At 42.6% G+C, this 27,472-nt stretch overlaps 1 protein-coding gene across 3 annotated transcripts in view; it reads left to right on the top strand.

Moving 5' to 3' along the window:
* The window catches only part of mocos (molybdenum cofactor sulfurase), a 139,292-nt gene that overhangs the window by 56,706 nt on the left and 55,114 nt on the right, over positions 1-27,472 (top strand). For all 3 annotated transcript variants that reach the window (XM_063043925.1, XM_063043924.1, XM_063043926.1), the window contains exons 7-8: positions 7,125-7,241; positions 10,007-10,438. In XM_063043925.1, coding sequence (XP_062899995.1) covers positions 7,125-7,241; positions 10,007-10,438 — 549 coding nt within the window. The remainder of the gene's footprint in view (positions 1-7,124; positions 7,242-10,006; positions 10,439-27,472) is intronic.

Below are 27,472 nucleotides of genomic sequence, written 5' to 3'. Positions count from 1 at the left end.
CTAGGATGACCTTCAAGGAAATCCAGATGCATGGTGAACAAAAAAGGCAAGGTTACTGTGGGAGGGAGGGGTGCAAGTGCAAGAGATAGGCGTGAAATGGTCCATTCAGAAGTACAGAACTGCGAGGATGAAAGGTGGTTATCAAAGGCAGTGGAGTTGGGGGTCACAGGAGGCCTGGAAGAAATGGGATCTTCCCAAGCGCAAGATCACCTAGGCAGAGCTTTCAGGACTGAAGCTCTTCCACATTTTTTCTTCCTGCAGTCTGTGTATGACACTGTCCCTACACCATCACAGTTGCACACATGGCGCTGAGAAAGGACCCTAACTGCAAGCTTTGTGGTCAGCAGGGTTCACTGGCACACATACTGTCAGGATGCAAAACAGCTTTAACATAAGGACGGTATAGGTGGCGCCATGGCAAGGTCCTGCTGTCCCTGGCTGACACACCAGAGTGGGAGAGGTGAAAAGAGACCAGCTTTCAAAAAGCCATGAGAATTTGCTTGACACAGTCAGATCATGGTTGTGCCATCTGCTGCAGGTCTATTTGCACACAGCATACAATTGGGACAGGCAGTGATGATGATTGGTTGTAGATAGTGACATGGAGTTCCATAAGAAGTTCACCCTATTTTGGTACCGATGAAATGGATTCGTTTGCTGAATATACTCTGAGTTTCCTCAAAACTCATCTTTTCCTTTTATAACAGGGTTGTTATCATGAGTGACTTTAACTTCCCTAATATTGATTGGCACCTGATTAGTTCCAAAGGTTTAGATGGGGCAGAGTTTAAGTGTGTCCAGGACGGATTCCTGTCACAATATGTGGACAGGCCGACAAGGGGGAATGCTATACTAGATCTAGTACTTGGTAATGAACCGGGTCAGGTCACAGATCTCTCAGTGGGTGTGCATCTGGGGACAGTGACCACCGCTCCCTGGCCTTTAGCATTATCATGGAAAAGGATAGAATCAGAGAGGACAGGAAAATTTTTAATTGGGGAAGGGCAAATTATGAGGCTATAAGGCTAGAACTTGCGGGTGTGAATTGGGATGATGTTTTTGCAGGGAAGTGTACTGTGGACATGTGGTCGATGTTTAGAGATCTCTTGCAGGATGTTAGGTTTAAATTTGTCCCGGTGAGGAAGATAAAGAATGGTATGGTGAAGGAACCATGGGTGACAAGTGAGGTGGAAAATCTAGTCAGGTGGAAGAAGGCAGCATATATGAGGTTTAGGAAGCAAGGATCAGATGCATCTATTGAGGAATATAGGGAAGCAAGAAAGGAGCTTAAGAAGGGGCTGAGAAGAGCAAGAAGGAGGCATGAGAAGGCCTTGGCGAGTAGGGTAAAGGAAATGACAGGAGTGAAGGTAGGACTGATTAGGGATAAAGGTGGGAAGATGTGCCTGGAGGCTGTGGAAGTGAGCGAGGTCCTCAATGAATACTTCTCTTCAGTATTCACCAGTGAGAGGGAATTTGATGATGGTGAGGATAATATGAGTGAGGTTGATGTTCTGGAGCATGTTGATATTAAGGGAGAGGAGGTGTTGGAGTTGTTAAAATACATTAGGAAGGATAAGTCCCCGGGGCCTGATGGAATAGTCATAGTCATACTTTATTGATCCTGGGGGAAATTGGTTTTTGTTACAGTTGCACCATAAATAATAAATAGTAATAAAACCATAAATAATTAAATAGTAATATGTAAATTATACCAGGAAGTAAGTCCAGGACCAGCCTATTGGCTCAGGGTGTCTGACCCTCCAAGGGAGGAGTTGTAAAACTTGATGGCCACAGGCAGGAATGACTTCCTATGACACTCTGTGTTGCATCTCGATGGAATGAGTCTCTGGCTGAATGTACTTCTGTGCCCACCCAGTACATTATGTAGTGGATGGAAGACATTGTCCAAGATGGCATGCAACTTGGACAGCATCCTCTTTTCAGACACCACCGTGAGAGAGTCCAGTTCCATCCCCACAACATCACTGGCCTTACGAATGAGTTTGTTGATTCTGTTGGTGTCTGCTGCCCCAGCACACAACAGCAAACATAATAACACTGGCCACCACAGACTCGTAGAACATCCTCAGCGTCGTCCAGCACATGTTGAAGGACCTCAGTCTCCTCAGGAAATAGAGACGGCTCTGACCCTTCTTGTAGACCGCCTCAGTGTTCTTTGACCAGTCCAGTTTATTGTCAATTCGTATCCCCAGGTATTTGTAATCCTCCACCATGTCCACACTGACCCCCTAGATGGAAACAGGGGTCACCGGTACCTTAGTTCTCCTCAGGTCTACCACCAGCTCCTTAGTCTTTTCCACATTAAGCTGCAGATAATTCTGTTCACACCATGTGACAAAGTTTCCTACCGTAGCCCTGTACTTAGCTTCATCTCCCTTGCTGATGCATCCAACTATGGCAGAGTCATCGGAAAACTTCTGAAGATGACGAGACTTGGTGCAGTAGTTGAAGTCCGAGGTGTAAATGAAGAGAAAGGGAGAAAAGACAGTCCCCTGTGGAGCCCCAGTGCTGCTGATCATTCTGTCGGACACACAGTGTTGCAAGCACACGTACTGTGGTCTGCCAGTCAGGTAATCAAGAATCCATGACACCAGGAAAGCATCCACCTGCATCGCTGTCAGCTTCTCCCCCAGCAGAGCAGGGCAGATGGTGTTGAACGCACTGGAGAATTCAAAAAACATGACCCTCACAGCGCTCACTGGCTTGTCCAGGTGGGCGTAGACACGGTTCAGCAGGTAGACGATGGCATCCTCAACTCCTAGTCGGGGCTGGTAAGCGAATTGGAGGGGATCTAAGTGTGGCCTGACCATAGGCCGGAGCAGCTCCAGAACAAGTCTCTCCAGGGTCTTCATGATGTGGGAGGTCAATGCCACCGGTCTGTAGTCATTGAGGCCGCTGGGGCGCGGCGTCTTTGGCACAGGAACGAGGCAGGACGTCTTCCACAGCACAGGAACCCTCCGGAGCCTCAGGCTCAGGTTGAATACATGGCGAAGTACTCCACATAGCTGAGGGGCACAGGCTTTGAGCACCCTGGTACTGACACCATCTGGTCCTGCAGCCTTGCTTGGTTTGAGACGTTTCAGCTGTCTTCTCACCTGTTCAGCTGTGAAGTCCACCGTGGTGGTTTCGTGTGGGGAAAGGGTATAGTCATGAGAGCAGGGTCGGGGACTGTGAGGAGGGGTAGGAGGGGAGAATGGAATATGTGTTGGTTGGGGGCTGACAACAGATGACTCGTTGGGGATGGGCAGGGGCCACAATGTCAAATCTGTTAAAGAACAGGTTAAGTTTGTTGGCCCTGTCCACACTGCCTTCAGCTCCTCTGTTGCTAGTTTGCCGGAACCCAGTGATGGTCCTCATCCCCCTCCAGACCTCTCTCATGTTGTTCTGCTGGAGTTTCCACTCAAGCTTCCTCCTGTACCTGTCTTTAGCCTCCCTGATCCTGGCTTTCAGGTCCCTCTGTATTGCCCTCTGCTCCTCCCTATTTCCATCTCTAAACGCCCTCTTTTCAGCATTCAGGATGTCCTTAATGTCCTTTGTTACCCATTGCTTGTTGTTTGAATAACAAAGGACAGTTCTTGTCAGAACATTGCAGTCCACACAGAAGTTGATGTAATCAGTGATGCACTCTGTGAGCCCATCAATATCCTCTCCATGTGGCTCACAGAGTGCCTGCCAGTCTGTTACCTCAAAACAACCCTGGAGCGCCTCATAAGCCTCCTGCGACCATTTTCTCACTGTCCTTGAGGTTGCAGGCTTACTCTTCACCAGAGGCACTTAGCAGGGTTTTAGATGCACCTTGTGATCTGACCTTCCCAATGGGGGAGGGGAGAGGAGCGGTATGCATCCTTAACGTTAGCGTACATCAAATCCAGAGTCCTCCCCTCTGGTTGTACAGCTCACATACTGCGTGAAGTTGGGCAGTGTTCAAACCATGGTAACATGGTTGAAGTCACCCGAGATGGTAATGAGGGCAGTCGGGTGCCGGGTTTGTAATCTGGCTATGACGATGTAAATGATGTTACATGCCGACGTCGGGTTGGCAGAGGGAGGGATGTACACAACAACCACAATTGCATGCGAGATTTCCCTTGGCAAATAATATGGCTGGAGTCCAACAGCAAAAAGTTCAATATCTGGGCTACAAACACGTTCCTTGATCGTAATATGCCCAGGATTGCACCATCTGTTGTTTACCAGAACCGCCAGCCCCCTTCCTTTGCGCTTACCGCTCTCAGTGCAATTCCAGTCAGCTCAAACGGTCTGGAAGCCCTTTGTGGAAACGCTTTGATCGGGTATGTCCTCGTGCAGCCACGTTTCAGTAAAACATGACACTGCTCTCCCGGAATGTCCTCTGACTCCTGACAGGCACTGTCAGGGGGAGGCACGGCTTATAACTTCTCTTCTCCATAAGTCTCTGTTGTCTCGACCCAGTCCTCTTCCCCAGGCTGCTCCACGAAGCGAGGGAAGAGATTGCTGAGCCTCTGGCTAGGATCTTTATGTCGTCGTTGTCCACAAGAATGGTACCGGAGGATTGGAGGCAGGCGAATGTTGTCCCCTTGTTCGAAAAAGGTAGTAGGGGTAGTCTGGGTAATTATAGACCAGTGAGCCTTGCGTCTGTGGTGGGAAAGCTGTTGGAAAAGATTCTTAGAGATAGGATCTCTGGGCATTTAGAGAATCATGGTCTGATCAGGGACAGTCAGCATGGCTTTGTGAAGGGCAGATAATGTCTAACAAGCCTGATAGAGTTCTTTGAGGAGGTGACCAGGCATATAGATGAGGGCAGTGCAGTGGATGTGATTTATATGGATTTTAGTAAGGCATTTGACAAGGTTCCACATGGTAGGCTTATTCAGAAAGTTAGAAGGCATGGGATCCAGGGAAGTTTGGTCAGGTGGATTCAGAATTGGCTTGCCTGCATAAGGCAGAGGGTCGTGGTGGAGGGAGTACATTCAGATTGGAGGGTTGTGGCTAGTTGTGTCCCACAAGGATCTGTTCTGGGACCTCTACTTTTCGTGATTTTTATTAACGACCTGGATGTGGGGGTAGAAGGGTGGGTTGGCAAGCTTGTAGACGACACAAAGGGTGGTGTTGTAGACAGTGTAGAGGATTGTTGAAGATTGCAGAGAGACATTGATAGGATGCAGATGTGGGCTGAGAAGTGGCAGATGGAGTTCAACCCGGAGAAGTGTGAGGTGGTACACTTTGGAAGGACAAACTCCAAGGCAGAGTACAAAGTAAATGGCAGGATACTTGGTAGTATGGAGGAGCAGAGGGATCTGGGGGTGCATGTCCACAGATCCCTGAAAGTTGTCTCACAGATGGATAGGGTAGTTAAAGCTTATGGGGTGTTAGCTTTCATAAGTTGAGGGACAGAGTTTAAGAGTCGCAATGTAATGATGCAGCTCTATAAAACTCTGGTTAGGCCACACTTGGAGTACTGTGTCCAGTTCTGGTCGCCTCACTATTGGAAGGATGCGGAAGCATTGGAAAGGGTACAGAGGAGATTTACCAGGATGCTGCCTGGTTCAGAAAGTATGCATTATGATCAGAGATTAAGGGAGCTAGGGCTTTACTCTTTGGAGAGAAGGAGGATGAGAGGAGACATGATAGAGGTGTACAAGATAATAAGAGGAATAGATAGAGTGGATAGCCAGCGCCTCTTCCCCAGTGCACCACTGCTCAATACAAGGGGACATGGCTTTAAGGTAAGGGGTGGGAAGTTCAAGGGGGATATTAGAGGAAGGTTTTTTACTCAGAGAGTGGTTGGTGCGTGGAATGCACTGTCTGAGTCAGTGGTGGAGGCAGATATACTCTTGAAGTTTAAGAGACTACTAGACAGGTATGTGGAGGAATTTAAGGTGGGAGGTTATATGGGAGGCAGGGTTTGAGCGTCGGCACAACATTGTGGGCCAAAGGGCCTGTAATGTGCTGTACTATTCTATATGTTCTGTGTATTTTTCCCTTTTTCCCCTTCCTGACACTGCTCTGTCGCATCAACAAGAACTGTTTGAATCCATTCAGATCTTCAAAACATTTGCTGTTCCTTTTGGGACATTCCCTTCCATCCTTTAATTTCCACCATCCCCACTCTTACTGTTCTCAAATGATCTTACAAGTAATTTTCCTTTAATGCAATGAACAGTTTGTACCTGAATCCTGTTGATGAACTGACATACAAAAAATATTGAAATTCCACTCTTTAATTTATACGCTGACTTTTGAAACGCTATGTTACGAGTAAAAAAATGCAGCTATTATACTACTACTAAAGCCCAGTACCCCTGCTGGGGACAATGACAGCAGCTCACCAGGTCCTCTGCCCTGGGTTGGTCTTTCAAATTGCCCCTGGATACAGCCCATTTTTCTTTTTTTGGCGTGTGTGATTCTGTGCATCTGCATGTGCGTACGCGTCTGTGTGTCTGTGATGATGGATTTTTCATGGCTGTTTCCAAGGCACAGAGCAAGAGAGAGAGACTGTGTGGCGCGCCACTCCCCACACAGACATTTTTGCAGCATTTTCCCTTTGTTTTACGAGGTTGAGTTGCAGTCTCAACACTCAACCCGGCATGGATGGAAAGTGTGCTCGGGGGCGGACCTGACTAGTTTTGAACCCGGGAACCTCCGCCCCTGGGTCCAGCGCTGATGTCGTTGCGCCACCAGCCGGCCACAGCCCATCTTCTTAGTGTCAGCTTCAAGTTTGCATCACCAGTTGTTGTTCTTCGGCCGACCTCTGTTATGCTTTCCCTGGATGTTCTGTGTTAGTGCTTGGTACTTCATGCCCTATCCATCCCCATCTTCTTTTCCTTGTAGGACATTGATTGGCCCTTTGACTTCTACAGACTTCCAGCTTTCATCACATGACTTCAAAATCCCTGTAGGCAAAGGTCCTTTCTCTCCCAGGGATGAGGTCTTTTGGAACTACTGGTAGCTCTGGGTGGTTTTATGGAATGGGGTTGCTAGTCCCATGCCCAATGCTACTTTTGCAGGCAGGCTTGGGACCATCCTTGGCAGAGTTGTAACTATTATACACTAATCTCTTGCAACCTGGTTGATAATGTGACTTATTTTTCTTCTGAAAATATCGTTATTATTTACTGTTACAGGTGGATAAGCTGGCAGATTTATACAACATTCATCTTCGCACTGGCTGCTTTTGTAATACTGGAAGCTGTCAGCGGCACATAGGAATCAGTAATGAAGATGTCAAAAAGAATCTGAAGGTTAGTATGGACTGCATATTTCAGATCACAACACTTTATAGCCTTAGAATCAGCATTCATTAGCAAGGATTTGTAATTATGAAAACTGGATGGAAACATTTATTTCCTTATATATCATCACAGCAGAAGGTGTTCGTAATTAATCCTCCAGCAGGAGCTCTGCTATGCTGCCAAAACAGTTTGCTTGATCTTCAGGCAGCACAACATTAATCTTTAATACCACATGTTTGATTGATTTTGCTTTCAGAAAATCCTTCAAAGGAAACTTAACAGAAATGCTATGATCTTGGCTAGAAATAGTGAAGTATAAAATAATTTCAGTTCCTATCATTCAATTGTCTGCATTTTATGATATTTTCCAGCTATTGTTTATGTGTGGTAACTTTATTTTTCTATGATTTGGCTATTACTGGCAGGGTCAGCATATGTTCCATCCCCTAGCTGACCTCAAAGAAGATTGTCAGCTACTACCTTAAGCTATTGAGGGCCTTCTGGGAGAAGGTATCCCAAAATGCTGAAGGAATTCAAAGATCTGAACCAAGTGATGTTGCTTTTTCAAGTTTGAGTAGCATGAGACCTTTAGAAGGTAGCTGTAGGCAGTCTTGTACCTGCTGCTCGTTTTTCTTGGTGGTAGAGGTTGCAGATTTGGGAAACGCTATTGGAGTAGTTTTGTGCACGAGAAATCACCTTCCAATAGTGGAGAGTCTATACAGGTGTTCCCCGCTTTTCGAATGTTTGCTTTACGAAACCTCGCTGTTACGAAAGACCTACATTAATACCCTGTTTTCGCTAACAGAAGGTGTTTTCACTGTTTCGAAAAATATCAGCGCGTGATAAAAGGCAGCGCGCACCCCGAGCAGCTGCTCTGCCCCGGATTCGGAACGGCATTCTAGCTGGCATTGTTTAAATACGTGCCTGTGAGCAGCCGTTTGCAAGATGAGTTCTGAGGTATTGGAAAAACCTGAAAGAGCTCGTAAGGGTGTTACACTTAGCATAAAACTAGAAATAATTAAGCGTTTTGATCATGGTGAACGAAGTAAGGACAACGTGAGTTTGGCTTGTGGAAGTTGACGAAGATGATGTTGAAGAGGTTTTGGCATCCCATGACCAAGAACTGATAGATGAAGAGCTGATGCAATTGGAAGAGGAAAGGATAACGATCGAAACCGAATGCAGTAGTGAAATGAACGTGAAGCAACTGCATGAGATTTTCACTGCAATGATAAAGTACAACTTTAATTTTGAAAGGGTACGTAGATTTAGGGGATATTTGCAAGATGGTTTGAGTCCTTACAAAGAACTGTATGATAGAAAAATGCACGAGGCTCAGCAGTCAAGCAAGCCTTCCACATCAGCCACAGCAGACGACGAACCTCGACCTTCGACATCGAGGCAGGCAGTCATAGGAAAAGATGAGCCGCCTGCTCTAATGGAAACAGACGATGAGATGACACCCCAGTGTCCCACCACCCCAACACCCAAGCCACAGACAGATACCGATTCACAGAAAATGCAGCGGTAGCCGGGAGGCACACAGCACATCTTTAAGAAAAAGAGCCGAAATAAACATGCTAATTAATTTGATGCCGCCCCACATGTAATTGTCGACCAAGATCAAAGGTGATGCAATCGGCAGTGATCTGGGCTGACAATTACATGTCGGCGGCACCTAATTAATTAGCATGTTTATTTCGGCTTTTTTCTTAAAGATGTGCTGTGTGCCTTCCGGCTACTGCTGGACCCCTGCATGCTTCGCGGCAATGTATCAGTCGGCGGCCTGGAGGGTGGGGGCCACTGTACCACCCCAACCTGCGACGACTCACTCTAACACACCATCACCAGTGTGCTCTGCGCTGTCTTCCCAATTCCAGTAAGTGATACTACACTGTACATACATTATTTCTACTTTATATAGGCTGTGTATTTCTACGTGTTATTTGGTATGATTTGGCAGCTTCATAGCTTAAAAGTTACTGGAGAGAGTGTTTTTGCCAACAGCGCTTGCATGAGATTTTCTGCCGAGAGCGCTTGTGTGAGATTTTCGCTACGGAGATCTGTGCAGGCACTCGTTGTAGAAAAGTATTTCTACTTTATATAGGCTGTGTATTTATCATATTATCCCTGCTTTTACTATATGTTACTGTTATTTTAGGTTTTATGTGTTATTTGGCATGATTTGGTAGGTTATTTTCGGGTCTGCGAACGCTCACAGAATTTTCCTATATAAATAAATGGTATTTGCTGCTTCGCTTTACGACATTTCGGCTTACAAGCCATTTCATAGGAACGCTCTACCTTCAGATGGTGGGGAAAACCTGTACCTAGTTAAGACTACTTGTTTTGAAAATTGCCATAAATTCTGCAACTTCACTTAATAACTTCAAAACATCGTATAAACAGTAAGAATGTATGTTGTTAAAATGGAAGCAGAATTACATCTTTTACTTTGTCTGATCATGTGAAAATTTCCCCCAATGTAACAGCACAGGAAGTATGTGTTTAAAGAAAAAACAGACAGTGTATGGTACTTAAAGGAAATTGAATTGTGTTGTCCATTTGCAAACACTTCTTCAAACTGCAGAGATGTGTGATGTGCTCATCGCTTTGGAATCAGATTTGAGCCCATTATCAAAGACAAAGTTTCCACTACTGAGTATTAGCTATGGAATTAATATAGTATCCTGAGTTGAGTTAAATTAATTCATTATCAGAAGCAGGAAAAATTGTTTTTCAGATTACTAATTGCTTAAAATTATTTCCAACAGGCAGGCCACGTCTGTGGAGATACCTTGGATATGATTGATGGCCGCCCAACTGGTTCAGTCCGAATATCCTATGGCTACATGTCAACATTTGATGATGCACAGACATTTTTAAAGTTTGTTTTAGATTGTTTTGTTAAGCAGCCAGTTTGCTTTGACAAAGACACCCTGTCTAAATTAAACCAGTGTTGGACAATTAAAGACAAAAATGAATCATGGACAGAGAACTTCACAGACGAGAAAATCAATTCAGTAAGGGAAGTCACTTCAGAAATTGCTGGAACACATTCCCATGGAGCTGAAGTTCCTCTTTATCAGCACTGTTCACCCAATCCATCAGAGTGGAATAAAAACCCAGAAACTTCTATTGGCAGTGCACTAGTGACTCTTACAAACATCTACTTGTATCCAATCAAATCCTGTGCCGCTGTTGAGGTGAGTATGGATTTATTTTATAAGTAAATGGTGTGCTGGTATTGTGAAGATGGATGATTGACAATCAGTGTATTGCTTTCATTGGTGCTTATAATGCAAACTAGAAGTATTTTTCGCATCAGTATTATTCATAGTCCTGTTGATATAGAACAGCAAAACCGCTTCCTCTTGAGGCCAGAAATTTTATTTAGTGTATTTTTTGGTTCTGCTTGACATTATTCCTCCAAGTTCCCATTTTTGGTGCCAAAGGTAAGATCAGCATTTTATTGGTAGCCAACATCCTGCAACACAGTGCTTTGACTTTCCACATTCTTGTTTGCCAAGAGTGCCTGACAAACATGAAAATGACCTTAGTTTCCACTGTGAAGGACAGACATGAGTAATTCTTGAATGACAATAGCCATTTTCCACCACTTGAAGTATTAGCTCCTAGACAGGTGTCTCCCGCTTTTCGAATGTTCGCTTTACGAAACCTCACTGTTACGGAAGACCTACATTAGTACCCTGTTTTCACTTTCAGAAGGTGTTTTCACTGTTACGAAGAAAGGCAGTGCACAATAAAAAATCAACGCGCGAAAAGATCAGCGCGCGATAAAAGGCAGCGTGCGCCCCGAACAGCCACTCTGCTCCAGATTTGGAGCGGCATTGCTGAAACACGTTGCATTGAGCAGCCGTTAGCAAGGTGAGTGCTAAGGTGTCGGAAAAGCCTGAAAGAGTAAGGGTGTTACACTTAGCGTAAAACTAGACATAATTAAGCGTTTCGATCGTGGTGAACGAAGCAAGGACAGAGTGAGTTTGGCTTGTGGAAGTTGACGAAGATGATGTTGAAGAGGTTTTGGCATCCCATGACCAAGAACTGATAAATGAAGAGCTGATGCAATTGGAAGAGGAAAGGGTAACAATCGAAACCGAATGCAGAAAGTGAAGCAACTGCGTGAGATTTTCGCTGCAATAATAAAGTACGACTTTAATCTTGAAAGGGTACGTAGGGATGGTCTGAGTGCTTACAAACAACTGTGTGATAGAAAAATGCATGAGGCTCAGCAGTCGAGCAAGCCTTCCACATCAACCACAGCAGACAACGAACTTCGACCTTCGACATCAAGGCGGGCAGTCATAGGAGAAGATGAGCTGCATGCCCTGATCGACGATGAGATGACACCCCCGTGTCCCACCACCCCAACACCCGGGCCCCGGACAGATACTGTACCGATTTGCGAAGAACACAGTGGTAGCCAGGAGGCACACAGCACATCTTTAAGAAAAAAGCCGAAATAAACATGCTAATTAATTAGGTGCTGCCGACACGTAATTGTCGGCCCAGATCAGTGCCAATTTCCAATTGCATTGCCTCTGATCTGGGCCGACAATTACGTGTTGGCGGCACCTAATTAATTAGCATGTTTATTTCGGCTTTTTTATTAACGATGTGCTATGTGCCTCCTGGCTACTGCTGCATTCTTCGCGGCAATGTATCGGGTCGGCGGCCTGGAGGGTAGGGGCCACTGCACTGCGACGACTCAGTGTAACACACCATCATCAGTATGCTCGGCGCTGTTTTCCCAATTCCAGTAAGTGATACTACATTGTACATACAATATTTCTACTTTATATAGGCTGTGTACTTTTATGTGTTATTTGGTAGATTTGGCAGCTTCATAGTTTAAAGGTTACTGGAGAGCGTGTTTATGCCAACAGCACTTACGTGAGATTTTCTGCCGAGAGCGCTTGTATGTGATTTTCGCTACGGAGATCTGTGCAGGCAATCATCGTAGAGAAGTATTTCTACTTTATATAGGCTGTGTATTTATCATAGCATTCCTGCTTTTACTATATGTTACTGTTATTTTAGGTTTTATGTTATTTGGCATGATTTGATAGGTTATTTTTGGGTCTGCGAACCACTCACAAAGTTTTCCCATATAAATAAATTGTAATTGCTTCTTCGCTTTACGACATTTCGGCTTATGAACCGTTTTATAGGAACGCTGTACCTGCGGATGGCGGGGGAAATCTGTAATTACACAAGTTGAAAGATTTTACATTAACTTTGCAGAACTTATGTAGGATGCCTGTGTACTTGTAAAGCAATCTATTATATATAAAGCTTTATTGTATAAGCTGCAAAAGAAAGTAGTTGTGTTCTGGTGTCTCGAGATGTATGAACATCATTTTCTTATACATAAGCTGTTTATTATACCATTTCCTGTGTAGGTCAGTTTTGATTCGATTTGAAGCACATGGTGGAAAAACACACATCTCTATCCATTCTTTATTTGCCCTTAAAACAGCAATATCTTTTCACAAGTACAAAATCTTACTTAAAAACCCTGAAGAAAGCTTCTATTGGGTGATTCTTGAGAAGTTGTTTAACTCGCTGCAGAGCTTTGTAGATGCACACAGCAAAGGCAGTAGAGTAAAAAGGTAGCTCATCTTCAAAGGCATCACCAGCAGACTGGAGATGCATCTGAACGTTGTAAATGATAATGCCAGCTTCTGACACAAACAGCGTTGATTCCAAGACTTGCAGAATGTGGCTCATCAGTCGCATCTTTGCAATACTCGAAACAAACCACAGTTAGCATAGTTGCAGCATGAGCTCACTACCATCTGGCAGGAGATACAGAAGCATATCTGCATGGAGATCCAGACTGAAAAGCAGCTTATTCCCCAGGGCTGTCATGCAACTAAACAATGCCCCCTCTCCCCCAACCCATAGTTCATAGGCACTGTGGGCAATTTTGAATTTCAATACATGGACTTAATTCAAAGATTCAAAGTACATCTATTATCAAAGTCTATGTGCAGCATACAACCCTGAAATTCGTCTTCCTCACAGACAGCCACGAAACGAAGAACCATGAAACCAAACCATTTAAAGAAAAACATCAAATCTTCCCTCCCCCCACTTGCAATAAAATTGTGCAAACTGTAACAAAAAAAGAGTGATAACACAGAATGTAAAACACAAAAACAAAAGGCATGTTTCTGTTCAGCTCATTGTTGATTATCAGTTCAGCTCCAGTAAGTATCCAGGGACTCTTCATGTTGAGAATCTTGTGGATGGGATATCCCACTCCCTAAAGAAAGACATGAGCAGTGACAGCAGTGATGTTCTTCCCTTCAGGATCTTAAAGGCTTGAAACTTCCAAGAACCTACACAACAGTTCCACAACCTGCTGCCCAAACAAAAGAGGTCTTCAACTTGGGTGATATGTAACTAACGCTATTGCTGTTGTTAAGTACTTGAAGGTCACAGACACTGATGGATATAGTGAAGTTGGATTGATCCTGGGCAAGACAAGGGTTTGCTCCCAAACCAGATCTCGCCATACCAAGGCTTGACTTGGTGCTACTGTTCTAGCAATTGAGATGGTAGAGATGATAACCGAAGAGCTGGACACAGAATTCAATGATATCATTCTTTGCCAACAGCAAAGTTGTGCTTGGTTATATCTTTAATGAAACAGAGATTCTGTGTTTATGTGAGTGATAGGATCCAATGTATTAAGCGATCAACTCAGAAGAGCCAATGTAACTATGTTCTTACTGATCTCAACACACATTGATCACGCCCCAAGAGGGCTCTAAGCTAATCAGCTTTCTCTCTCCTCATGATTAACTGGCCCAGGATTTCTTGCTGATTCCCAACAGGAATATAGTAAGCAGGAAACTTTCGACTTAGCTGATCCTGAGGTAGATGTAGAAATACATCCTCAATTGTTAACCAACATCACTCATTTATCACTGCTCCAACTTGGCAGTGCATGCTTTGAGTGCTTTTCAAGCTGTAAGTCACTTACCAAAGCAATTGCCCAGCTCTCACATGTCACTCATTCCCCTACAGGAGAAGCCAAAGGCAGCAATTGCCCAGGTCTCACATATCGCTCATTCCCCTACAGGAGTAGCCAAAGGCAGCCTTTGTGGTGGTTGCCACATTTGTAAGCAACTTCTCAGCACAGAGCAACTGAATCAGGCTAGGATTAGAATCCTTCTTCAAAGACAGGTTTATTCAGAAGAAATGTAGTGCATTGCAAAGCAGAAAACTCTCCCAAAACTTAGTCCCCTTGTAAACTCTGTCCCTTTCTTGACTCTGAGGGACTACTGCAAGTTGGAGGACGTATTAAGGAGGCACAACTCGCTTCAATGAAGACTCACCCATTTGCCATTTGGGTATGCACATGTTACCTTTTTGCACATTAGACATTACCATGAGTAAGTATGTCTTTAAGTCCAGCATTTTCAAAGTGACTGCGGTTAGAGACTGTGTAGTAAGACTGTTTTCAGGATGAATCTCTGAGGCTGTCCTTCTCTTTCCAAAGACTTCGTGAAGTGATCACTTGACTTTTAGCTTCAATAGTTAAGTTTGACATCCTGTGGATGTTAGGTGGGGAGTGTCCTGGCCTCTAGAACAGTCATTTTTCTATGAACTTCACTTCCGATCCGTAAGCTGTTCTTTATACCACTTGCTGTGCAGGTCAGTTTTGATTTGATTTGAAGCCCATGGTGGAAAGACACCTGTCTCCATCCATTCTTTATTTGCCCTTGAAACAGCAGTATCTTCTCACAAGTAAGAAAACTCATTTAAAAACCCTGAAGAAATCTTCCATCTTGGATGGTTTTTGAGAAGTTGCTTAACTCACTGCGTACCTGTGTAGATACACACAGTGAGGGTGGCAGTGGTTGTGACAACATGTCTACAGCGGATGCAGTCTCACTGGCTCTTCATTCAGCCTGTGATCACATGGACAATAGCAATAACTATGTCAGACCGCTGTTTATCAATTTCAGTTTGTAATTGATAAACCACAACCTGATGTAGGTATGCTTCATGCTATCATTACTAATGAACAAGCTTCAAAACCTGGGCCTCTGTACCTCCCTTGGCAAATGGATTCTTGACTACTTCATTGTGAGACCACAGTCAGTACATCTCCTCTTCACAGACAATTAACACAGGCCCACCTTCAGGATGGCACGGTAGTGTAGCGGTTAGAGCAACACTTTACAGTGCTAGCTGTAAGACTGGGGTTCGATTCCTGCTGCTGTCTATAAGGAGTTGTTTGTTCTTCTCGTGACTGCTTGGGTTTCCTCTAGGTTTTCTCCCATATTCTAAGGACGTACAGTTAGGGTTAGAGAGTAGTGGCCATGCTGTGTTGGCATCAGAAACATGGCCACACTTGTGGGCTGCTCAGTATAAACCTCACTGGTTTGATTTGCTGGGAACGATACTTGTCCATTTTGATGTACATGTGACAAATAAAGCCAATCTTCAAAAAAGAAATTAGGATGTGTGCTTATCCCACTGCTTTACTCTGCCTACACTCATCTCTGTTGGCAGGGTAGAGCTCAAATGCCATCTGTAAATTTGCTGATGACACCATTGTTGTTGTCAGAATCTCAGATGGTAACGAAGAGGTGTACAGGATTGAGATAGATCAGCTAATTTAGTGGTTTTGCAACAAGAGCATTGCACTCAACCTTAGTAAATCCGAAGAATTGATAGTGGACTTAAGGAAGAGGAAGTTGAGAGAATATATACCAATCCTCATTGAGGGATCAGCAGTGAGGCAAGTAGCTTCAGGTTCTTGGGCATCAACATCTCTAAATATCTATCCTCGGTTTAACATTTTAATGCAGTCATGAAGAATACACACCAGTGACTAAGCTTCATTCGGAATTTGAGAAGCTTTGGTACATCACCAAAGACTCTCAATTTTCTATGGATGTACCATAGAGAGTATTCTGGTATGGAGACTCCAATGCACACGATCAAAAGAGGCGGCAGAGGGTTGTAGATTTAGCCAGTTTGATCACGGGAATAACTCTCCCTACCATCGAGGACACTTTCAAAGGATGGTGGCTGAAGAATGTGACATTCATCATGAAGGCCCCTCATCAGCTGGGACATACCCTCTTCCTGTTACCAGCATTAAGAAGGAGGTACAGGGGCCTGAAGACCTGAAGACTGAGACTTAACATTTTAGGAACTGCTTTTTCTCCTATGCAAATGGATTTCTGAATGGTCCATGAACACCACCCTAATCCTTTATTGTACTATTTATTTATTATTATATTTTATAGTAATTTTTAATGCCTTGCTGTGTGCTGCTGCCACAACACAACAAATTTCACAGCATACAGGTATGTCAGTAATAAAGAACCTGATTCTCATTCTGTTGACTGGAATAGCATCTTTACTTAAGCTAGTAAATGCAGTACAGTGGATTCCAGTTAAAATATTTGGGACAACTCTTAAAGAACAAAAACAAATCAAGAAACTAGCTGGGATTCCCTTCATTTATTTGGGCACTATGCCTCTTAATTGGGGCAGGAAACTGTTGCAAACATTTTCGAACTAGTGTTAGTTTCATGCATGTCGTGTGACTGTTGGACGTTACACTGTGCTTAAAGTGAACAGTTTTTAAATAGTGTCTCTTGCGTGTTTGTGTTCAAAAAGCAATGTTTTTTTTGCTGATAGTTGGCAGGTAGTATCAGTAAGACAATTCAGAACTGTAATGCTCACTGTGGTTTCAAGCATTCAGAACTAGAGATGCCAGAAACAGCTGGGAGTGAAAATGAAACAATTTCACTGCTTCAACAAGTTAGGAGCTGCAAGGTATCAACAGTCATCGTGAATGTTACAATTAAAAGGAAGATTTGGAGGATGCACTCATCAAAAGCACTGTTTGACGGCAGTTCACCATCTGCACCAGATGTCTGTGCTAATTTTGTTCATTTACTTTCAATCAAAAGCTGTCGGCATGCACTGGATGAATTCCATGAAAGTTAACAATTAGGAACTAATACAGTTTTATAGTACTGTATTAGTTTTGTAGTGTTCTAATTTATTCTGTTTCATTAAATACATAATTTATTTCTCAGTTAAACTGTAGTTTGTCTTTTCATATCTTTTCAACTATTATGACACTTTTATAATTGGGGCAGCTGTTTAATTTGGCCAAAATGTACAGGTCCCGATGTGTCCCAATTAACCACAGATATCCTCTGTATTTCACAATTATATGTTGTTAAACATGTCATTGCTTCCACACTTTAGTGATAAAGAATATTCAGGCTGATTATTTTTGAATAATTACTTCATATTCCCACAAACACTGTCTCGTATGTCAGTTTGATGAGTAAGGTTTGAAAAGTAATTGAAAATAGTTTGATTAAGATATTCAAATTCAAAAGAGACCTATTTACATTATGAAAAAATATTTTCATTTAATAATTCACGGGGAGAAGTGACATGACATCTTTAAAAACTCTTGACACAGGCTCATTTGGATCTTCCTCTTTGATGATTTTAATTGCTTCTTTCCCACATTTAATGATGTAGCTAGAATAGAATAGGATTATTTTGAGTGATCAGAGACTGAATTAGTTCAATAGCCCAGATGTACCTAGGGTATGATCTGCCATGATAACCCATAGTAAAGGTGAATACTTGCATTTTGTTGCGCAAGCCATTTATTTCTAAAAAAAACATTTTTTATTTTTCTAACTATATTCGTGCCATTCAGCTGGTTCACTTGTATTTAAGAACAAAGGCTGCAAATAAGACCTATTTCAAGGTTTGCCAAAAGCAATTAGTAGTGTAGTGCTTGAATTAATCCCACTTTTTTTTATTATTTATTATCTTCCGCTTTTAACCATGACATTTTAATCATGTCCAGATAAAATTTTTCCTTCTACCCCTACAATCTTGGCTTAAGGAATGTTTTGCTATCGTATATTGCTTGCCTGAGAATAAGGTAGTTTCTTGTTTGAATAATATAAATGGTGAATGACAGCAACACTGAATGAAGAATTTAGAAAATCATAATTTTTATTTTAGATAAAGCAAATCTTTGCAATAAAGCAACAATTACCTACAAAGCAAGTTTTAAAATGTCTCCTGATTTGGTACATGGAAAAATAGAGCCATAATGATAAATCATAAAGGATGCTTGAATAGATTATTTTAAAGAGAAAAAGCTGATTATAATGGTTTCTGCATCCAAAATGGCAAAATATAGAAAGCAAAGATAAAGTTTATTTATGTCTTGAGTTTTTAGTATTTCTTGTCATTGTCATTTATATCCAGTATTTCTTCCATATTTCACAAATTTTGGCATTTTTTTGTAGATTTTCTGTCTGCAGTATATTACAGGACAAAAACAGAATGGATGAACCCAGCAATTCTGACGGTTATCTTGACTTACACCCCTTCCTTCCCTGTCTCCTGTAAAAATGCTATTCCCTTTTCTCAGTTCCTTTGTCTCCACTGCATCTGTTCCCAGTATGTGGATTTCCTTTCCAGAGCATCAGAGATGTCCTCCTCCTCCAAAGAACTATGTTTCCCTTCCTCCACCATTAATGCTGACATCTCCTCCATTTCCCGAACATCTGCACTCACCCCATCTTCTTGGCACCATAACAGTGATAGGGTTCCTTTTGTTCCTACTTACCACCCCTTGAGCCTCTGCATCCAACACATCATCCTCTGCAGCTTCTGCCATCTTCAGAGGGATCCTACCACCAAACAGACCTTTTCCTCCTCCCCCTCCACATTCCACAGGGATCACTCCCTCCATGATTTCCTTATCCACTCAGCCATTCCCTCTAATTTCCCTCCCAGCACTTAACCCTGCAGGCGGCCAAAGTGCTACACTTGCCTATTCACCCCTTCCCTCACCTCCATTCAGTGCCCAAATTAGTCCCTCCAGGTGAGGCAACACTTCACCTGTGAATCTGCTAGAGTTGTCCATTGTGTCCGATGCTCCCGATGTGGCCTTCCCTACATTAGTGAGACCCCTACGAAAGTTGGGGTTCTGCTTTGTTGAGCACCTCCATTCTATCCACTGAAAGTGTAACTTCCCAAACATTTTAATTCTGATTCTCATTCCCATTCCTACATGTCGGTCCGTGGCCGCCTCTTGTGCCACAATGAGGTCACCGGCAGGGTGGAGGAGCACCACCATGTATTTCATCTGCGTAGCCTCCAATCTGATGGCATGAATTCAATTTCTCCTGGTTTTAAAAAAAAAAATCCCTACACCTTCCCTCTTCTTCAATTCCTCACTCTGGCCACTTGCCTCTTCTCACCCACTTATCACCTCGCCCTGGGTCCCTTACTCTTTCCCTTTCTTCTATGACCTATTCCTCTCTTATCAGATTCCTTCCTCTCTAGCCCTTTACCTTTCCTACCCACCTTGCTTCACCTTTCAACTTCTAGCTATCCTCCTTCCCCCTCCTCCCACCTTTTTATTCTGGCATCTTCCCCCTCCCTTTACAGTACTGAAGAAGGGTTTCGGCCTGAAACATAAACTGTTTATTAATTCCCATAGATGCTGCCTGGAGTCCCTCCAGCATTTTTATATGTATTGCTGTAGAAGATACATTATTGTGTGTGGAATGAACTGCCTGCACAATTGATCTACACATGCTCAATTTCAATTGAATAGCTACATAGGGATATGGAGAGCTATGGTCCAGGTGCAGGTCGTTGGGAGTAGGGATGTAAATTGGTTTTGGCATGGACTAGATAGGCCAAAAGGCCTATTTCTGTGCTGTACTTCTCTTTGGTTCTCTGACTCTTAACCTCTATTATTCTTCTGATTCATGCCAAGAAATGTTAATCCATCATCTCAAATATTTGCTTAAATGATTGACCTGGTAGAAATTCCATAGATGCTGGCTGATTGCTGAATTCTGGCATCTTGTGTGTGTTGCTCAAGATTTCCAGCATTTTGATTTGCTGCATTTGATTTTTTTTCCTATTGTTTTATTTTGTCCATGTTTATTGTGTTATTTTAATGCCTATAACCTCTCAGCAATACATGTGGTCCTTTGCTGTATATACTGCAAGATTATAGTATGCAGATGACTTGTAGAATTTGTGGATATCAAATTCTGATGTAGAGCCACTTTAGTAATCTTGCTGTGATATACGCATTGATAAAAGATAGAAAGCATATATCTAATTAACGAAAACCATAGAACTGTTATACAGCAGGTTGGCAATCACTAGAAATAGCAAGATGTATGACTTTGGAGTTTTTATTAACATATTGGGGAATTGTGGAAAAAAAACATAATATTGTTCTAACTTTGGTTGCTTTTCCCTATCTGCCTTACATTTTGAACATTTTTTAAATTATCTGTTTCTCCAGTTTTTTTTTTGCATCTTTCTTTTAATGAAGGGAATGGCTGACCTCGGGCAATCCTTTGAACGCTCAAACAACAGGGTGATGAAAGCCTCATTTAAAATGGCAGATGAAGAAACTAAGAGCAAGGTGGACAGGCTGAAAGAACTGTAGACCTTCTAAAATAGAGGAAGGAAACCCGCTCCATTGGCTGCACCAGCTGAGAAAGAGATGGAGGAACTAGAACTGGAGTTTGGGCCATAAGGCAGTGGAAGACCAAAATCCCGGATCTCAAAGGTTCGGTGGTTCAATTTTATATCAGAGAATGTATACAGTGTACAACCTAAAATTCTTACTCTTCGTAGACATCCACAAAACAAGAAAAAAACCAAAGAATGAATGATAGAAAACTTTAGAACCCCAAAGCTCCCCCCACGCACAAGCAACAACAAAAGTGTACACCCTCCTCCTCCCCCTCACTTCAGCAAAAGCAACAACACCCGCTACCCACCATACAAGCAATAGCAAAGCCCGCAGAGATCATGATCTCTGTACTCTATTTAGAGGTACTGGCCATACCAACGCTTCAACATCTCAGATAGGTTCTCTTTCTCACTAGCGAGGGAGAGAGAGATATCGCTTCTGCCACAACGAGTGAAAAGACTCAACAGCTCGCTGTTCCAATGTTACAATCTGCCACATCACTTGTCTGAGTTCCCCCAACTCAATGACCAGCAGACTCTCACTCATCACTGTGTGTGAGAGAGAGAGAGAGAGAAAAATCGCTTGAGTGCAGGGGGCTACTTTTGAGAACGGTACACACTGCCTGCTTGCTGTCTCGATGTTTCAATCTCCCGTAGTGCTTCAGTCAGTGACATCAGTGAGGAATCGGGTCATCTACAGGGCTGCACCCCGAAGGCGCACATCTTCCGGGCTACACCTGGAAATACGGAAACGCCAGGCTGCCCATCGAGTTCTGAGAGCAAGAACCCACCACCTGTGAAGAACCTTAGTTTGAGTTGCAGCTGTAGATCATGGACTCCAACAGGACTCCAGCCACCTTGAGAAAGAAAATAGAGTCATGAGAAGAAAAGAATGTAACTGTTTCACAGATGAACTGGAAAAAGTTGCCCAGGTACACAAGAACCTCTGATGCCATCTTTAGCTCCTCCCACAGTTTTTTTTAAAACTCGGATCTTTATGCAGAATGGAGATCTTGGGAACTTGGGATCTTGGGATGTAATGTTGAAATGGTATAAGGTATTGCTGAGGCCAAATTTGGAGTATTGTGTACAGCTCTGGTCACCGAATTATAGGAAAGATGTCAATAAAATTGAGAGAGTACAGAGGAGATTTACTAAAATGTTGCCTGGGTTTCATCTCCTAAGTTACAGAGAAAGGTCGAACAAGTTGGGTCTTTATTCTTTGCAGCGTAGAAGGTTGAGGGAAGACTTGATTGAGGTATTTAAAATTATGAGGGGAATAGATAGAGTTAACGTGGATAGGCTTTTTCCATTGAGAGTAGGGGAGATTCAGACAAGAGGACACGAGTTGAGAGTTAAAGGGCAGAAGTTTAGGGGTAACATGAGGGGGAACTACTTTACTCAGAGAGTCGTAGCTGTGTGGAACGAGCTTCCAGCAGAAGTGGTTGAGTCAGGTTCAATGTTGTCATTTAAAGTTAAATTGGATAGGTATATGGACAGGAAAGGAATGGAGGGTTATGGGCTGAGTGCAGGTCGGTGGGACTAGGTGAGAGTAAGAGTTCGGCACGGACTAGAAAGGCCGAGATGGCCTGTTTCCGTGCTGTAATTGTTATATAGTTATATGGTTATTTCAAAAATGAGTCAGCTTTGCCTGTCAAGGCTTGAGCATTAAGGAATTGTAGGAAGCAAACTATTGAACTCTTGACTCCAGTAGAATAAACAATGGAAGAAGCATCAGGTCACCACTGCCCTTCCACTTAAGCGTGGTCTCTATCCAGTGAAGTGCAGCAGACGCCACAGCAGACCATGTTAAAAGGTGTTGCAATATCACCGATGAAAATCTGGGGCACACTTCCGAGTGCTATCTCAGTGCATGGAGAAGGTGTATCAAGCTTCACAGTAAGATTGTTAATTGCTTGAAGGAAAAGTCCAGCCAATATGGATAGATGCTTTTTATCAAACTACAGTTTTGGTTTCAGGATGGAGACTTGTGGAAACCAGAGCTTATCTTTGAATTAAAATGAAAAGGTAGCAGTTGTTGATGAGTTATTTGAGTACAAAGACAACAACCTGTCCATGTGAAGATGTTGAGGAAACAGTCAGTATAGAAAAAGGTGAGTCAGTGGATTTTGTTAACTTGGATTTTCAGAAGGCCTTTGATAAGGTGCCGCACATGAAACTGCTTAACAAGGTAAGAGCCCATGGTATTACAAGAATGATACTAGCAATGGATAGAAGATTGGCTGATTGGCAAGAGGCAAAGAGTGGAAATAAAGGGGGCATTTTCTGGTATCCTCGCGTCAGTGTTGGGACTGCTTCTTCTCACGTTATATGTCAATGATTTGGATGAAAGAATTGATGGCTTTATTGTCAAGTTTGTGGACAACATGAAAATAGGTGGAGGGGCAGATGTATAGAGGAAGCAGGGAGTCGAGAGAACGACTTAGACAGATTGGAAGAGTGAGCAAAGAAGTGCCAGATGTAGATAAGTATATGGTCATGTACTTTGGTAGTAGAAATAAAGGCATAGACTATTTTCTAAATGGGGAGAAAATTCAAAAATCAGAAGTGCAAAAGGACTTGGGAGTCCTTGTGCATAATTCCTTAAAGGTTATCTTACAGGTTGAGTCGGTGGTAAGAAAGGCAAATGCAATGTTATTATTCATTTTGAGAGGAGTAGAATATAAGAACAAGGATGTAACACTGAGGCTTTATAAGGCATTGGTCAGGTCGCACTTGGAATATTGTAAGCAGTTTTGGACTGTGCCAGCATTGGAGAGGGTCCAGAGGAGATTCACAAGAATGAAAGAGAAGAATTGTCTTTGATTGCTTTAGGCCTGTACTTGTTGGAGTTTAGAAGAATTGGGGGGGGGGGGAATTTCATTGAAACCTACTGAATACTTAAAGGCCTAGATAGAGTGGATGTGGAGAGGATGTTTCCTGTAGTGGGGAAGTCTAGGACCAGAGGGCACAGTCTCAGAATAGAGGGACATCCATTTAGAACAGAGATTAAGAAGAATTTCTGAGGGTGGTGAATCTGTGGAATTCATTGCCACAGATGGCTGTGGAGGCTAAGTCATTTGGTGTATTTAAAGTGGAGGCTGGTAAGTTCTTGATTAATCAGAGATTAATCAGACTTCCGACGTGAACCTCCCAACTTGGAATGGTGGAGTGGAGGAGTTGGGCTGGAGTGCCTCAGAAGTGAAAACATAATGGTCACAAAGCAGGGTGCTGTAGTCAGATACTGATGTAATGGTCCTTTCCTGTTGAACATGCCTGAAGTGTATCATTATGTTATATGACGAATACAAAAGAGACCTGTAGATAACGTAAGCTGGATAAGATCTGCAAGATGCCCTTTACTGTCTTTTTTTAGTCTTTGATGTTCTTTTCAGAATAAGTAAGCTACGGAAGATTCCTAATATTGGTTGTAAAGGCAAATTACAAAAGTTCTCAGAAAGAAGATGAATTTTGAAATTATAAATTATTTAAAAATAAAATGGTCCATGGAAAACATAATAACTCCCACTGGTCCACACTGAATTGGGGGCATTTGGTGGATACTCTCTCTCTTTAAACACAAAATAATCTGCAGATGCTGTGATCAAAGCGACACTTTCAGTATGTTGGATGAACTCAGCACGTCGGGCAGCATCAGTTAGAAACGATGAGTCGATGTTTCGGGCCAAAACCCTTCGTCAGGACTGAAGAATGAAAGATGGGGAAGGATTTGAAGAATGCTTGTAGCTTCAGTTGAAAGACCAGTAATTTGAAAGACAAAGGGGTGGGGGAGCGGAAGCATTGACATCATAGCCCTGAAAACAATGGGTAGTAGAAGAAGGAGGCGGAACCATGAGGGAGCTGGGGGAGGGGGTAGGGTGAAATAGGGATAGAGGAAGGGAGGGGGTGGGAATTACCAGAAGTTGGAGAATTTTATGTTCATACCAAGGGGCTGGAGACTACCTAGGCAGTATATGAGGTGTTGCTCCTCCAACCTGAGTTTGGCCTCATCATGGCAGTAGAGGAGGCCATGTATGGACATATCTGAATGGGAATGGGAAGCAGGGTTGAAGTGGGTGGCTACCAGGAGATCCTGTCGTGGCGGACGGAGTGGAGGTGCTCGAAGAAGCAGTCCGCCAATCTGCGTCGGGTTTCACCGATGTAGAGAAGGCCGCACCGGATGCAATAGATGACCCCAACAGACTCACAAGTGAAGTGTTGTCTCACCTGGAAGGACTGTTTGGGGCCCTGAATGGTTGCAAGAGATGAGGTGTAGGGACAGGTGTAGCACTTACGCTTACAGGGATAAGTGCCGGGTGGGAGATCAGTGGGGATGGATGTGCGGATAAGGGAGTCACAGAGGGACCCATCCCTGCGGAAAGCAGAGAGGGGTGGAGAGGGAAAGGTGTGCTTAGTGGTGGGGTCCTGTTGAAGGTGGCGGAAGTTGTGGAGGATAATGTGCTGGATCCGGAGGCTGGTGGGGTGGTAGGTCAGGACAAGGGGAACTCTGTCCCTGTTGTGGTTGCGGGAGGATGGGGTGAGTGCTGAAGTGTGGGAAATGGAGGAGATGCAGGTGAGGGCATCATTGATGACAGTTGAAGGGAAACCACGATTCTGAAAGAAGGAGGGCATTTGAAATGTCCTGGAACGGAAAGCCTCATCCTTGGAGCAGATGCGGCGGAGACGGAGGAACTGGGAATAGGGAATCGCATTTTTGCATGTGTTGGGGTGGGAAGAGGTATAGTCGAGGTAGTTATGAGAGTCGGTGGGCTTGTAGAAGATGTCAGTGGACAGTCTGTCTCCAGAGATGGAGACCAAGACATCGAGAAAGGGGAGAGAAGTGTCCGAGATAGAGCAAGTGAATTTGAGGGCTGGGTGGAAGTTTGAAGTAAAGTCAATGAAATTCTCTCTCTTTGAAGTATTATAGTAACCAACCAATCTCCTAAAAACAGATAGATAAAGTTCATGCCTACAGTTTCCCTCTTATGTTACAATTCTATCTGGGATAGAATTACCCCATTCAATTTATAGAATTTGAACCAACATTTATCTAGCACTTTAGGAAAAGCTGTTCAATTAGACTTGCTTTCATGTATTACTCAGTTTCAATTACACTGTATAGCAAATATGCTCATTTCAATTTATGTTAAATGTTTTCATTAAACATTTCTACTAAATTGTTTTTAATAATTAAAGGTGTATAACTGTGGTGCATGTATTTTGTTTTTTAAATCTTCTTTTGCTTGAAGAAAATAAAAGGGGCCCACAACCATCATTTTCCCTCCAGTGGAATGAAGTAGAGAGGTGAGAAGCAATGGTGAAGTTTGCTGTGTCAAATTTCAATTATACTATTTGAGATGGAAGAAAGCCTCTGGCATTTACTGCTTTCTTTCCTTAGTTTAATGAAGAACTTCCCTTCGTCTAGGCAATATGTCATGAAGACAAATAGGATAGAAAAATATGTAATTACACATGCTTATTTATATATGCTATTATATAATTATACATATAACAAATTGGGAAGTTGAAGAAGAAAATAGATTGGAAGCAGAAAAAGGTATTCAATCTTATAAATATGTCAATTAACTTGGATGTCAAATGCTAATTTTGATTGTTCACAGTTAACTCTACTATGATGCATTAGTCATCTTTACTACTGTAATAGAATGTTTAATGCACCACATCACATGTTGAGCTGAATTCTCACAATACTCAGCACCCCATATAGAATTTTTAACTATTATCAATGAAGTGAGGAATTAACAATGCAATTTGAAAGATCCAGTAACCTGTGTATGGTGTTATCTCAGCTTTATTTAAAAAAAACTTTTCAGGTTAAAGTGTCCTTGACTGGGTCCAGCACCACAGATAGATTAAGGGAAATCAAGGATAAGAATAATTTGTAGGGCTGACAATTTTGAGAATCTTCTCCAAGCCTGTGCTGAGCTAAACCCAGTACAAGCATGACAGTACTGTACCTATCCAAATGAATGGGAGACATCATCTCCTAGAAGTAAGTTACATAGTTATGTATTCATTATTTAGTTCCATTATTGTTTATAATTTTATTTTTTAATGTATGATGTACTTTCTTTAGATTTTTAAAATGTATTTTGAAATTTTTGACAATTGTGAAATGGATGTTGCTCAGTTGTTTATGAAGACATTTAATATCCCTGATCACAACTTAGAGTATACGAGTGTTTTGGATGAGCAAACTAGAAACGATAATATAAGAAATATTGAATATGAAAATATATTCAAAAATCAGCTGTGCAAGCATTGGCAATGCACAGCTTCTGTAAATGAATATACTATTCTCAAATGCTTAAATAATGAAAAATTTGATTTGGTATCTGTAAAAAGTATTCACCCCCCACCCGCCAAAGTTTTCATGTTTTATTGTTTTACGACATTGAATCACAGTGGATTTAATCTGGCTTTTTTTGACACTGATCAACAGAAAAGTACTCTTTCATGCCAAAGTGAAAATGGATCTCCACAAAATGATCTAAATTAATTACAAATATAAAACTCAAAATGATTGCATAAGTATTCACCCCCTTTAAAATGACATACTAAATCAACTCTGGTGCAGCCAGTTGGTTTTAGAAGTCACAGAATTAGGTAAATGGAGATCACCTGAGTGCAGTCAAGGTGTTTCAATTGATTGTAGTAAAATACACCTTATCTGGAAG

The sequence above is a fragment of the Mobula hypostoma genome, chromosome 3 (genome assembly GCF_963921235.1).
Source record: "Mobula hypostoma chromosome 3, sMobHyp1.1, whole genome shotgun sequence".
Classification (NCBI taxonomy): Eukaryota; Metazoa; Chordata; class Chondrichthyes; order Myliobatiformes; family Myliobatidae; genus Mobula; species Mobula hypostoma.
This window is presented reverse-complemented; position numbering and strand designations above follow the sequence as displayed.